Raw genomic sequence first — 15,864 nt, 5'->3', positions numbered from 1 at the left:
CCTGATTACAGCTTGTGCTCTGCAGGTCGGTAGGTCAAAGGGCGTGGCCACTGTGGCCGCCGCCATTTCTGATGCCTCGCCATGCATACACGAGCTGCTCTATCTCCCACGTACTTCGTCCGAACTGCTTAAAAATTTATGTACGTGATCAGACACCCGCCCTCTACACCTCTATTGCCTCGTATGCAAGTTCGCTCAACTCGCCCCCTTGTGGACACAGGAAATGACATATTTTGCAGCGACATTGTCCGATTCGCACGAAACTTCACATGTGTGATGAGGTCACGACCCTGAACACAACGGCCCACATCCCTTTACTGCCCCCTGGTGGACGAACCGTAAACTTGCCGTAACTGCATCGAACGTTGTCCGATTTGCTCGAAACTTCACATGTGTGATGAGGTGACGACCCCGAACGCAACGGCCTACATTCCGTTACTGCCCCCTGGTGGACGAACCGTAAACTTGCCGTAACTCCATCGCAAGTTGTCCGATTTGCTCGAAACTTCGCGTGTTCGATGAGGGGACAGCCCTCGACGCAGCCGCCCGCGTCCGGTGGCGCGCTGGGGTTTCGAAGAGCGCCCCGGGGGAAGCGGGGACCGGGGGAAGCGGGGACCGGGGGGGTCGTGGGATCGGGACGCCGAGTGGCGTGGAACGAGGGCCCGTCATAGCCGCTTGCGGCTTTAATTATTATTATTATTATTATTATTATTATTATTATTATTATTATTATTATTATTATTATTATTATTATTATATTGTTGCTGTACGGAGTCAAATACAACGAAGAGCCAGTCGCTCGAAACGTTGTCTTTTGAATAAAAAATATTTTTCTACTCTACGAGAGAGAGAGAGAGAGATTCCCCGGTTTGTTCATCGACCGGCAACAGTGGGGAACATAGGACCCTTTTTTAAAAAAAAAAGGTCCTATGTTCCCCGGGTCTTCTTGGGGGAAAGCGGGGAACATAGGGATGATCCCAAGATCCATGGCGCTGCTAACGTGAGCGACAGAAATAGAAACCGGGCGTCCGGCTCTAAACGGCGCATCGCGTCCAGTTAAGAAATTAAACAATGTAGGCTATAATTTTCACATGTGCTGTGGTTGAACATCAGTATGTGTGTAAACACTCTTAAAACTGAAAACAAGACACCTACTGTGCTGTATGTCGCAGGCAGTTTGAAAACATTTTCATATTTTAAAACGTGATATGTTACCATGTCACTTTGCGGACCACTAGGGGTCGCTCACGGACCTGTAATACACATATGGTTAGAGGAGAGTTAAAAGACGAAGAGGCATGTTTTGTCATTGTTTCTTATGTCTAACATCAACCTGCCAATGGGACTGGGGATGGAAATTAGCCACTTGGCTATAATCCCACATATTTACATTTTAATGTCCATCAATATGTACTGTTCCCATTTAAATAAAATAAAATAAATCTGAATCTGAAATCTGAACAGTTGAAGGAGATGATGCAGGAAGTCCCAGCAGTTTCTGTTTAGCTGCAACACAGGTGGAATATTAGGTAAAGTGGGACGAGGGAGATGAATGGAAAGGAAGGAGTGGCTTGGCTCAACTTACCCTGCTGCTATGCTCAATTTAACCCATACATAGGGTAAATTATGCCATGAGACCACTTTTTTGGACACACTATTTTACAACTGTAAAACCTCCCTACCATCTAACATAGAGGGTGATTGTGAACCAGCCAAGATAGCTGAGCTCTGGCGTGAACACTATTGTAATTTATTTAATTGTGTTAAAAGTAATGTATTGAAGGTAGAAAATGTTGACTCTTCTGTGAATATGATTATTAGATCTGACGATGTATATCAAGTCATTGGGATGTTAGAAAGCAACCAGGCTTGTGGTATAGATCTCATAACAGCTGAGCACTTAAAAAATGCCAGCCAAAGGCTCTGCCCTCTCCTCGCAATGTGCTTCACAGGTTTCATGATCCATGGGGTCCTCCCAGACTCTCTCACCTCTGTTCTGTTAGTGCCTGTCATTAAGGACAAGGTTGGGAAACTAAACTGCATGGATAACTATAGACCTATCACTCTTGCTAGCATTTTATTCAAAGTGCTAGAAAGGATCTTATTAACAAGAATAGAAACGTTCATTTTAACCATGGATAATCAATTTGGTTTTAAAAGAAATCACAGTACAGACATGTGTATATACGCTCTTAAAGAAATTGTAGCTCATTATAAAAGTCAGAATTCCACTGTATTTTTGTGCTTTATAGATGCATCTAAGGCATTTGACAGAATAAATCATGAAATTTTTTTTTTGAAACTGTCAGCCAGAGGTATTCCAAAGTACATACTTAGAATACTTGTATTCTGGTATGCCAACCAAACAATGAGGGTCAAATGGGGTAATGTTGTGTCGGCCCCGTTTCATGTAAATAATGGTGTTCGCCAAGGTGGCATTTTGTCCCCCATTTTGTTTAATGTATACATGGATGACCTGTCAAAACAGCTGAACACATGTAACACAGGCTGTCTTGTTGGAAATACTGTTGTAAATCATTTCATGTATGCTGATGACCTGGTTATTTTTAGTCCATACAGTGCTGGCCTACAAAGTTTGTTAAAGGTATGTTCACAGTATGGGAATGCTTATGACATTAAATTTAATGACAAGAAAAGTAATGTCATGATAGTCAGGAGCAAAGAGGACAAGAGATTAGTGTTTCCTCAGTTCTTCCTAGATGATAAACCGCTCGTGACATGTCAGGAGACAAAGTATCTTGGGCATGCTCTTACTGATGATTGGCATGATGATATGATATTTATAGGCAGTGTTCAAAGCAATATGCTCAAGCTAATATGCTCCTTCGTAGGTTTAGTATGTGCTCAGTTGATGTTAAATGTTCCCTGTTTAGATCTTTCTGTACACCAATGTATACAGCTCACCTCTGGTGTAGCTATAAGAAAAGCAGTAGGCTATGCGGCGGCTCATAGTGGCCTTCAATGATGGACTGAGGTTGTTGCTTCAGGTGCCCAGGTGGCACAGTGCGAGCCAACTCTTTGTTAATTTAAATCTACCCAATTGTGAAGCACTTCTAAGAAATGTATTGTATAATTTTATGTGCCGCCTGGATGACTCGGGGAACAGCATTATTGGGGCTTTGACAAGCCCTGATAGGAGCTGCTATAGCCTAGGTATTCCTCCAGGCTTAGAAAACACTGGTGGGATAGCCTGCTTATGAATTATGTGGAGAATTGATTCTCTGTCTGTGTGTATGTCTTTTTCTCTCTCTCCTTTTTAAATCAGTTTTAACATGTCTGTTGTTTTTGATATGGACCACTTGTTGTGTCTGCAATAAAGATTAATAATAATAATAATAATAATAATAATAATAATAATAATAATAATAATAATAATAATAATAATAATAATAATATCAACACAGTTAAGTTCACACCCATTCTGCTTGTTTGTAGGAATATACACAACATCCTGAAATACATGCAGATATGTTTGTTAGCAACAAACCTATACTCTGCTACCTATCGATTCTATACCAGTTGACTGTGTAAAATATTTTGTTTCCTTAGTGTGATCCAGAGAATGACACCGCTGCTGAACACCCAGAGGAGAACGATGACAGGACAATAGTCAAAGAAGAATCTCAACTCAAGCCTTCTGCTACATCAGCAATCAGTGTGAAAGGTGATTTTTATTTTTATTATTCATTTCCAGTTATTGTTAGTAACTGCCATGCAATTCTCTTAACAAAATAATAATAATTTGATAATTTTCACAATTTTTTAAAGCAGAACAGTTACAGTTTTTCTCATTCGCCTCAATTATCAAATGAAAGAAAAATCAGAATATCTCATACATACAACCAAATTGACTTGTTTTGGGGTTATGTCTTATGTGTACAAAAGTAAGTACAACACTACAAAGTTGCACAAACCCCTTGTCTCTCTGGTCAAAACTCTGAGTGGACTCTTAAATAAACATTCTTTCATTTATTGAGCATCACATAATGATTGATTCAAAATGATTCATTCATGTATCCAGTTCTGTCATAAAACTTAGGGATATTTTGGTAAAACAAGAGAACAACTTTGCCGACCGTTAACGTCACTAGTTGTAGCAACTTCAGCGCAGACCACACAATAGCAAAAATACTGCTGTCTACTTAAAATCCACTCATAGCCATAAATAATGCTCAGAACTGCACCATACTTTGCCAACAGTACAAATAGGGTCCCAGCACATAATATGAAGCATCAAACACCTGCTAACATTGTCTGGTTTCTATTGAAGACAGACGAAAACACAACTCACCCACTCTCTTGGGGCAAGCCCTGACGCGTTGATTACCCAAAAAGTTCTATTTTTGTTTCATCTGAGAACATTTGTCTTTCTCAAGGTGCAAGATGGACTTTTACATGTGTGACAGTGGTGGTCCTGCCACTATGCCTCCAATTGATCATGTGCCCTGGCTACTTGGCCAAGGGGATGTCCCTTTGGGTGACTGGCAAGCGCGCATGACTCTTACCCGGGAGGTGTGGGTTCAATCCCCGCCCGGGCCCTCTTCACCTTGCCACATTCTGGCGTTGTTGGCAACCACTCACCACTACTCACCACTCCACCTCGCCACATCTTGGCGTTGTTGGCAGGATCCATGTAGCACTAATGGTGGGTCCATGGATTCCTAATGTGTGGCAGCCTGCGCGGAAGCACGAGGACGTGCTTGTGAAAAGAGGGGGAGAGATGTGACAGTGGTGGTCCTGCCACTATGCCTCCAATTGATCATGTGCCCTGGCTACTTGGCCAAGGGGATGTCCCTTTGGGTGACTGGCAAGCGCGCATGACTCTTACCCGGGAGGTGTGGGTTCAATCCCCGCCCGGGCCCTCTTCACCTTGCCACATTCTGGCGTTGTTGGCAACCACTCACCACTACTCACCACTCCGCCTCACCACACATGGTTTGGTTGAAGCAGGGAGTCTGTAGAGACAGTTTTTGTGCAGTGTCTGCTGAAGTGTCTGCCTTGATATAGTCACACCACTTGCAATCAGTTTCTTCAGGACAGCCCTGGTAGTAGCCCTTGGATTGTTTTCAACATCTCACTTGATCTTTCTGACTAGCCGAAGTGACACTACTGACTTTCAAACTCATCCTTTGAGGGTTACATGCAGTGTGATGAGTGTGATGTCTGCTACAGTAAACTGGCAAAAGACCTACCATACATGTATATCAAACAAAACTGACAGGATGTCCATAGCTGACTGTGAAGGATGACAGTTGTGATAATCATAATGTAATTTCTGATCATGATGACAAAATATGAATAGGCCACAAAAACCTATTCACTTTGACACAAGCCAATTAACTGACACAACACTGAGATTTTGAAATGCAAAAGAAATGTTTTACATCACACTACCTTTTGTAAACTTGCAATAGAGATTTGATGAAACTTTAAACTGTTGTGACAGTTACATTTATACAGACGATCATTGTATATACACATTTTTTTATGCATAGGTGTTTATTATTCATTGTCTGTCTGTCTGTCTGTCTGTCTGCCTCTGTAATCTATAAGGTTTATATAACTGTAAATCACTTGGTGTTTGACTATTGAAGCACTGTTGAGAAGGTCTGATTCACTGACAGACTTTGCAGATTTGACACATGTGAACAAGGCCTTGTCTGTTGTAGAAGTATTTGTACAATTGATTTACTGTAGTGTGATGAGAAATGCATTACTGTTTTGAAAATTGCGTTTATAGCTGTTTCACATACAACTGACAGTGAAACTTAAAGTAACTAATCTAACACAGAAAATAATTCTCAAAATATATCAATGCCACATTCATCTGGTTCATTGTCCTGTAGGTGCTTCGATATGAACAAATAGTTTTTCTTTCCACAAGATCTGAGCACCTTTTACTTCTGTCCCACTGAATGACCTTTTATGTCTGCATTTACAGCGGATGGTGAACATTTCAGAAGAGCTGAACATGACGAATCAACAAAGAGAAACCGGACCTCTTCTTCAGAGACTTCACCTGCAAGACAAACAACAGCAGAAGTTGTCACCTGCAGATTTTCTTAAAATAGGCCAGCCAGTGAAACAGAAAAATGAAATATCTGAGGAGGATCTCGCTCATACTTTTCTTCAGAGGTTGATGATGTTAGACTACGAAGCCAGATATATTCCTGTAAGACAAGAAAGTGCTGAGGAGAGCCATTCAAAACCTGATGCAGCATCTGAAAGTGCTGACACAGACGGCAGTGATGATGATGATGATGATGATGATGATGATGATGATGATGATGATGATGATGATGATGATGATGGTGATGGTGATCAGTCATTTCAGACTCATGTTCATCCAATGGACGTTCAAATGGCAGTGTTTCACTCGTCAGACAGCTTCCTGAAGCAGAACATGGTGACAAAGCTCTCACAGTGTCAGTATGCTTTACCTTTGCTTGTCCCTGACCCAGTCACAATGGATGTTGAGTGTCCTTTGTGGACATTCAGACAAATAAGAAAAACATGGAAGAAAACTGAAGACAAATCAAACATCATGACCACCAAGACTTTGGCCATCAGTGGAGCTCAGACCCCCATGGTGTCATTTTTCCGGCTGGGTTCACTGTCAGTGTCTAAATCTCAGCTGATCAACACTTTGATCAACGGCCGTCACAACACCTTCTTCCACAGAGGCTGTCCAGGTAGCACCAGGTCTCGCCATCTGATGGATGGTGTGGCAGAGATTGCCTGGTACTGTCCTGCTGGGAATCCCAATGATACCTTCACTGACTGCACTGCCTTCTGTAATCTTCATGGTGATGCTCTGCTGATTGAAAAACAACGTGACATACTCACTAAAAAATCTTCAGTCAATGTTGTTCTTGTCCCAACTCTGAAAAAAGGTGATAAATATGATGAAGTAGTCTCCACTCTTCGTAAGTCTCCAACACCTCTCATCCTTCTCATTGAGGATCGTAGTACAGTTAAAGGTAAAGGGGGGAAATACAAAATACGTCTAAAAAACAGGAACCTGCAGACAGATGTTTCTGAAGAACTGAAAAGGATCATTAAAGAGATCTTGTCTGGACCACATACATCCTTCCAGCTTGAAACCATGGCCAAGGTCTCTGGAATCAGGGTGGATGAAGCTGACACAGTCTGTCACACAGGGAAATCTGCTGCTATGAAGATAGTGAGATTACTTCAGGGGAAGGATCTTTCAACCATCAAAGATGAATTCCTCCCTTGTCATGGTCGACTGTGGCATGAGTGGTGCAAAACACACAGAGAAACCTATAACCTCAAAGGAAACATTGAGGAGAAGGTAAAAAAAAAAGTAAAACTTTTCTTTTTCAAAATAAACAAAGGAAAAATTGAGGAGGAGAAAAGTAAAAAGGAAGAAGAACTGATGAAAATACGACAACTACAATGTAAAGCTTCCTGCAGTGAACTGGTGAAGTTGTTCATTCAAAGTCTCTCAACTTTGCCATCACCAGAAAAACAGTATTTCCTGAAATGGACTCAGATCTTAATGGATGGCCTCTCCACAGATTATCTCACGGCAATTCTCCAAAGCTATCAGACCAAGTCGTCTGAGATCTCGGCCCTAGAGGAGAAAAATGATAACCCTGATCTGTTGAAAAAAAAAAAAACTGAGCTTGAACAAATCTCCAAAAAACTGCAGTCAGCCAATTTTGGCTTGGAGCACATCTTCAGAGAAATTGGACAGATCTATGAAGCCCATAAATCCCTGCAGAAACAAAGACAGATGAAACAGACTGACTGGTCTAAATACCCTGAGCTGGCTGCAGAGCTGATGATATCAGGACATCCCATGGAGCTGATGGATGGAGATGCAGCTCATGTGCCTCTAACATGGGTCTCTAGTCTTTTAGATGAAGTCATCAAGAAACTGGGCAAGCAGAGAGTTTTTGTGTTGTCAGTTTTGGGCATACAAAGCAGTGGAAAATCAACCATGCTGAATGCCATGTTTGGGTTACAGTTTGCAGTGAGTGCTGGCAGATGCACCAGGGGGGCCTTCATGCAGCTGGTCAAAGTGTCAGAGGAGATGAAGACAGAGTTGAAGTTTGACTATGTCCTGGTGGTGGACACTGAAGGACTGCGTGCTCCTGAATTAGGTAACATGAGTCGTAACCACGACAACGAACTGGCAACATTTGTTGTTGGTCTAGGAAACATGACATTGATCAACATCTTTGGAGAGAATCCAGCTGACATGCAAGATATTCTGCAGATTGTTGTCCAGGCTTTCATGAGGATGAAGAAAGTTAAACTTTCTCCAAGTTGTGTGTTTGTCCACCAGAATGTTGCAGATATTTCAGCTGCAGAGATGAACATGGAAGGAAAGAGATGCCTGAAAGAGATGCTGGACCAGATGGCCAAACTAGCTGCCGAAGAGGAGAGTTGTGATGCCAAGTGTTTCAGTGACATCATTGCATTTGATGTGCAAAAAGATGTGAAATACTTTGCCCAGCTATGGGAGGGAAGTCCACCTATGGCTCCTCCAAATCCAGGTTATAGTGAGAGCATCCAAGATCTGAAGAACTTCATCCTCTCTAAAGCCTCAAAGTCTATTGGCCTTACTCTGTCAGAGTTCAACAGCAAAGTTCAGGACCTGTGGGAAGCCCTGCTGAGTGAAAACTTTGTCTTCAGTTTCCGAAACACTCATGAAATTGCTGTGTACAGAAAACTTGAGGTTCAGTACGGGAACTGGACCTGGGCCCTGAGGAAGAACATGTTGACCATTGAAGACCAGCTGTATAACAGCATTAAAAATGGAAGACTTGACAAGGTTGAGGTCACTGATCTTTCAACAGAAATGAGCAAGCCTTATGAAGAAATTAAAGAAAAACTGACCAACTTCTTTAAAGACGACGAAGACAAAGAAATGTTGATTCAGTGGCGAGGCCAATTTGAAATCAAAATCCAGGAGTTTCTTGATGCACAGATGAGAGGAGTAAAAAAAAGACTGGATGAAGTTATCCAGCAGAAGGCTCTTAAAAAGTTTGATGATGAAAAAAAGGCCCAAAAGAGAGAGTTAGAGAACCAGAGGCTACAGGAGAGAAAAAAGCTTGATGATGAAAAAAAGGCCCAGAAGATAGAGTTAGAGAACCAGAGGCAACAGGAGAGAAAAAAGCTTGATGATGAAAAAAAGGCCCAGAAGATAGAGTTAGAGAACCAGAGGCTACAGGAGAGAAAAAAGCTTGATGATGAAAAAAAGGCCCAGAAGAGAGAGTTAGAGAACCAGAGGCTACAGGCAAAAGAAACTGGACAACTGATCTGTGACAAACTGAAGGATTCCATTGTTGAGGTTGTCTGTAACAAGACTGGCATTGATCTCGCTGATGAGATGAGATGTATTGTCCCAGCATTCAGTGGGAACAGACTGAACCTGGAGAAACATGTGTTGAAGTCACTGGCAGCGAAAGAGAACTTCAGTGATTTCATGACCTACATCGATCACCCAAGAAAACAAGTAGAGAGTTTCATCAGAGAGGAGGTAGAGAAATACATCTTCAAATCACACAGAGGCAAAGCACAAGTTATACTCAAGAAAAATGTTGAAGATGTGAAAAGACTTGTGAGTCTGGCCTACTTTACTGCAACATACAAAGTCAAAACTCAGAGAGGAGACTCAGACATGTGGCTGAAGGAATTTTCCAGTAAGATAAAAGAAAAATTGATATTTGATGTTGGTCCCCAAATCATCAAAGACATAAACAATTTTGACGTTCTCATAGAAGAGATAGAGAAAGGCCTTGAACTCATCATGAGCAGCGTCTCACTGGATAAGGTGAATCAATGCAGACGGAAGCCTGATCAAATCCTGATTGACCAGCTGTGTGACTGCTGCTGGGAAAAGTGTCCATTCTGTGGAGCTGTTTGCACCAACACTATAGAAAATCACAGTCCTGACAAACACAGTGTTCCTTTTCATCGATCTAGTGCAATTAAGGGACGGAAATGGAAAGACACAGATCACTTGGTTGTTGAATTCTGCACAACACAAGTTGCAAGTGACTGGATGTTTTACCTTTCCGAGTTAGATAAATACATTCCCCATAAGCAGTACCATACTGCTGGTTCACCTTACGCTGACTGGAGCATTACACCTCAAGGGTCTGAAGTGAAATACTGGAAGTGGTTTGTGTGTCGATTTCAAAGTGACCTGGAGAGGAAACACGGATTAAAATTCCAGGGTAGAGGAGAAATTCCCAAACAGTGGAAAGACATCCAAAAACACGATGCAATTCAAAGTCTGGATGTGATGCGCTAGCTGAATTAACCAAAAACAACCAGACTCCAGACTGGTTTCATCATCATCATCATCATCATCATCATCATCATCACAGATCATTTTTGTAATATATAAAATATCAACGCAAAGAACAGGATTCACAAATCAGATTCTGTTACTTTCATATTAAGACTTAAAACATACAGCACAGAAGAACAACTGGCATAAAAACTAATGGAGTCGAGAGTTCTTTAGTGGTGGAAAACCCACTATGTTGCCATTTCATTTATTTTGTTTTTGTTTTGTTGTTGTTTGTTTTGTTTGACGATATCAACCAAATGAAACAAATGCAGTGATTTTTTATTTAGTTTGAAATTTGAATTTGAAATTTTGAGGTTCAGTGAACATGAATGAGAGAAGGCTGGTGAGAGAGATGTTGCCAGACACTGAATGGAGAAGAGAAGAGAAAACGGAGAGCAAGATTCTAAACCTGTGGAAGTCTCTTAGTTTAGTCATGTTAATTGAAGTTTTCACTGACATTATGTTAACGTCATTTATAATAATTTGTAATTTTATCTACGTCGGCATGAGCTTTCTTGTTGTGCTCTGTCCATGTTTATCTCATATTGAATCTTGCAAAGAATCAAAGTCATGTAAAGACAATATTTCTAAGGTTTTTATCATTTATGAATGTTGTTTTGTTCTGTGTGAGCATTTCTGATATTCAGGTTCAATGGTCATTTGAGGAAAATGTTTAAAGAAGTGTATCAATTATTAAACTTAGCTTAAATGAAATTGATTCCGCAACCACTTGTAAATATTTGTTGTGATCAATCTTTTGTGGTATTAATGAGCATGATATAATACCCACACCATATCTAGTGAAAGACCATGTTAAGTTTTATTTCTCCAGTAAATATTTCATTTTTCATGTTTGAGAACGAACATCTTATTTTAGGAGACTCAGTTTTGACTTGATCCATGGTGAACAGTAAATTCATCTAAACAGCTTGAATTTATCGATCTTTATTGGCATATTTGTTTCAAATGTATAATAAAATAACATAAGGCTCTTAAACGTTTTGATTTATTTTCTCATAGGTGTTGTAGTGGCTATCTTACTTTCTTTACTTTGTTCTTCATGAGAAATGACACGAGAGCGCTGTACTCGTTGAGCTGGCTGGGTGCCGACACAGACAGCAAAACAACTGTGTTGCTCCGCCATTTTCTCGTTTATTCAACACGTTCTTCACAACAACACTTCACTTCCTGCTTTCTCTACGGAAGCCATATGAGACATCGACCGTAACACAGGTGGCTCAAAACTCAAAAGCATACTCAAACTGATTATTAATCAGCATAAATCAATGCAAATAACTAAACAATAATAAATGGCGCTTACATTGCAGCCCTTAAAGCAATACTTACCTTTCTGGAACTTTTGCACATTTCTTTGTCTAAGTTAAAATGCTATTAATAATCTGATGATACATTAAAATGTAAGAGAAACCCAACAGGGTTAAAAACTCATCATTTTTTCATTCTCATATAATTCTGAGAAAAGTCTGACCAATAATATTATTCGGTCCGATTAATAAGATTTGAAGAGCGACCGAACCTACTTAATATGTAATCACTTTGTGCACCCCTCTCCTCCTCTCCCCCCTCCCGACCAGGAAGAACGCTTATTGACACAGAGCAGTAGCAGGACACAGAGAGCAGAGGAGACTAGAGCAGAGACGTTATGACTAGAGTCACAACACACACAAGAAAGAAGGTTTTTGGAAATAAATAGTTTTTTAAAAGACCAATAACTGCAGCCGCAGCTGGTCGTGGCGTTTCATGTCTGATATTGTAACGTTGATAGTGATCAGCCCCGAGTGATACGTAAACACAGGAAGTCACATGTGTCTATAAAGCATCCAGTGCTAACGGCTAGGCTACTGTTAGCTCTGTGCTAACGGCTAGGCTACTGTTAGCTCTGTGCTAACGGCTAGGCTACTGTTAGCTCTGTGAGTTCTCAGCGGTCCGGACCCGGTTGAAGTCCGGACCGGCGCGGCTCGACTCGGCTCGGTCTGGATTTATTTTCGGCCTGAACCAGCGCATCAGGTGGTGCTGGTCCGGCCGCCAGCCCGGCTCGTTGAGAACTGTAATCTGTAACAATCACTTCCCCTGCGTCTCCAGTAGCAGTAGGCTAACAACAGTTTATTATAAAACTCATCAGTCATCATCACCGAGTCCGTTTATACCAGTGGCGAACCGTGGACCCAGACCCTGGGCCTTCAATAGGACCATGTAGCAATAAAAAATTAAACATAGCAATAGAAATAATAGCCAGAGCCTTGTCACATGGATGGTCGGCATATTACATGTTTCTTTGCCCTAACTGGCTTCACAACACACAAGGTGATTCTGGAAAAACAGTCATTCAAAGCTGGCTATCATGAATCACTTATTTAAAAAAAAAAAAAAAAAAAAAAAAAAACTAGCAAATCACACATTCACTTATTTGTTTAGCTGGAATGAAAGTAAAATGTCAATCATGAGCTGTTCAACAACTAAAGATGTATTTTTGATAATGTTTTTTGTGTTTGTTTGAGCTTTAGACACAGTTGGATTTCACTGTGGATTTAATATTTCTGCCAAAAGTGGCTATAAAACAAACACCTCCTGAGGTGACATGGGAAAAAGGCACAAGCTCTTTGTAAATGTTCAGCCATTTTTCACTGGCCTTAATGGCTATCAAACTACCGGTATATGCAAATTGTAGGTTTACAGTACAAATTCGGTTCTGTGCTGCTGCTGCTGCTGCTGCTGCTGCTGCGGCGCTGGGTCTGTGGGTCTGTGGGGCTTCAGGGCTTCAACAGCAGAACTGACCCAGCTTAAAGTCATGCGTTTAATCAGCACCATTTAAACTTCTAATAAATAAATGTGCGCTCCGGCCACAGACTGTAGGCTCCGCTCTTTCCTTACGGTAACTATTCTCTTGATCAGCGTGGTGAAAGCATAGACTGTAGGGTGAAAGACAATCTCGTTGTTGTTGTTGTCACCGTGGCAAAGTGTCGTGTGTGTACGGGGGAAGGGAGGGGCGGGGGGAACGGGGCGGGGGTGACAGGTCCAGCAGGAGGACAAACTATCCTGCGTTTAAATAATTAAATAATGTCGAAAATATCTGCTTGACAACTCATGGAGCTGGAAGCAGCCCTAAATAAGTAACTACACTTTAACAACAAGTCCAAAAACCCGCAACCCACGACTACCAATATAAGCGACTTCACAGAAAAACAAAGTCACGTAAAACAAAGTCACGTATAATAAGCGGACTTGGCAACCCGCTCCCTCACTATTTTGGCGGCAATGTTGTTCTGCTGGGTATTCGCGAATACCCGGAAGCTGTCGTGATATGGTCCCGCCCACAACTCAGTGGAATATGATTGGCTAAGACACCTGTCAATCTCAAATTCATGCCCACATTGACTTGCATTACACGGGCCTTCAGTCACAGCCACTGAAGGCCCTGCAGGGGGAGTCGATGATTTACTGCCCAGATACCGTTGGAAGAAAAATTGTGACTGGTCCATTTGCCGTTCCATTATATTAACCCATTGTTTCCCAAGAAATATTAGTCCCAACTTTATAACAATTATCTAATATTACTTGTGTGTTGCTCACTGTATAAAATAAATAAATAAAATTAAAATTAAAAATAAAATAAATATATAGTAGTACAATAATTATTTCAATATTTTTTCTTAGGCCTTCACTGAATACCTTGAAGGCCCAGAGGGTTCCCCTCTGGTTTATACGGTTTAAAACTCCGGTGTTGTGTTTGTTTGTGTTGTTCCCGTTTCACTCACGTTCCTGTTCTGTTTACCGTTGCCATGCCAACGCATGCAGCAGGGAGGGAGGGGGCTCGTGGAGATGCGGCAGGAGCAGGGCAGGAGGGAGAGGTGGGTGGGACTTGTGAGGGAGGTGGAGCTGTTGATTTTCAAATGTTTGTGCTGTGCTGAGTGAAATGCCAGATCGGTAAGTATTGCTTTAATTGTTACTGCTGGGGCATAACAATTACATTTCTACACATTAAAGCGTCATTTAATCTGAAACACTGAAAATAATGAATATCCCTTTGTTCCTTTTGTTTATGTAACGGAGTTAAAAGATAATTTGATTCCACTTGCCATAAAAACTCACCACACAACACAAAAACTTGTTTTTCCTATGGTAATTAAATGCATCACCCCTGCGGATTAGGGTCGTGCACCCCGGGGGGTAGCCGCAGTCGGACTTTGCTGTTTCCCTGGTAGGTGCACAAGCTACGGGCTCCGCTATTGTTTCATATTAATTACTTTATTTTCAATGCTAAGGGGTGGTTTAAGTTGTATTTCTTAAGCATATAGCTCCCGAACAGTTGAGCACGTCCTTTTCCATATAAAGTTGACGGTGTTTTTCTTTTATTTCTGTTTACAACATGGCTATGGTTACATGTGGTAGCTAACCTGCACTTTCCTTTCGTTTAACATTTTTCAGCCGTGTATGTGTGTGTGTGTGAGAAAAGAAGAGCTGGACTGACTGTAAATGTGGATTTCTCTGCCAGGTACGCTTTGTGTTATTTTATGTTAGTTTTGAGAATGTTTAGGCAGTCGGACTTTGCTGTTTCCCTGCCGTGTATGTGTGTGTGTGTGAGAAAAGAAGAGCTGGACTGACTGTAAATGTGGATTTCTCTGCCAGGTCAGTCCATGTGTGCACAATAAACGGCGAGGTTGCCAATGGTGAAAGTCTGACTCGTATGTTAAAACTACACAACGCAAGGATGAGTACCAAAACCGCTACAATGGTGCCGTGACCCGTCCGTGACTTCACTGCTGCCGGGGTCTGCTCGTCTCCATGGTGACGCTGCGAGCTCGACGTGGGACCTGTGGCTCTGCACGCGACTGCTTCACCTGTGCTTTATTCATTCCCTGGGTATCGTGAGTCCGGTTGCAGCAAAGAACCCGGGTTTGGACTGTGTTTGTTTGTTTTTTTCTGTTTATAAGTGGCCTGTCTGTGCCACGGGAAAAAAAAAAAGGAAGTAAAAAAAAAAAAAAAAAAAAAGAGAAGGTTTTTTTTTATGGATTCCAGTAGTGAACATGTCTTTGATATAGTGATGTGTTTTAATGTGTATTAGTGGGGATATATATATTTTTTTCTTTCTTTTTCCACTCTTTCATCATATTTGTGGTCCATTTGATGCATAAATCCCCCAAGGTATATATTTTTTTTCTCTATTTGAGATAACTGTCAACAAGACAGAAAAGAAAAAGAAAAGAAAGGAGAAGAGTAATAAGTTAGTAACTTAAAGCTGCAAAAGGGCAACATAATCTTAGTTGTAGATTTTGAGATTTTATTTCATTTTTTCAAAGACAATGGCTCAACATAACGTGTCAAGTGTTGGTAGGGGTTCTAGACAGTGGTTCAGTCAGTTTCCTACACTGGATGGGTTTAGTGAAGGCAGGCATGTTACATCTACTCCTCACAGTCGCCCTGGGAGGGATAGTGCATGTGCCACTGCAGATGTTGGGGTGGATGGGGAGTCTGCACTTTCTGGTCAAGATGTC

General features: G+C 41.4%; 1 protein-coding gene across 1 annotated transcript; it reads left to right on the top strand.

Moving 5' to 3' along the window:
• The first annotated feature begins 3,587 nt into the window (after positions 1-3,587).
• LOC310990472 (interferon-induced very large GTPase 1-like) lies at positions 3,588-10,349 on the top strand. The gene is made up of 2 exons (XM_083977854.1): positions 3,588-3,685; positions 5,963-10,349. Exon 2 carries the CDS (start codon positions 5,966-5,968, stop codon positions 10,307-10,309), a length of 4,344 nt encoding a protein of 1,447 aa, XP_083833980.1. The 5' UTR covers positions 3,588-3,685; positions 5,963-5,965; the 3' UTR covers positions 10,310-10,349.
• The last annotated feature ends 5,515 nt before the right edge of the window (positions 10,350-15,864 follow it).

The sequence above is a fragment of the Trachurus trachurus genome (genome assembly GCF_905171665.1).
Source record: "Trachurus trachurus genome assembly, chromosome: 1".
NCBI lineage: Eukaryota > Metazoa > Chordata > Actinopteri > Carangiformes > Carangidae > Trachurus > Trachurus trachurus.
This window is presented reverse-complemented; position numbering and strand designations above follow the sequence as displayed.

Excerpts from the sequence above, each read along its gene's own strand:
- LOC310990472 (XM_083977854.1), top strand. The coding sequence starts at position 5,966 with ATGGTGAACATTTCAGAAGAGCTGAACATGACGAATCAACAAAGAGAA.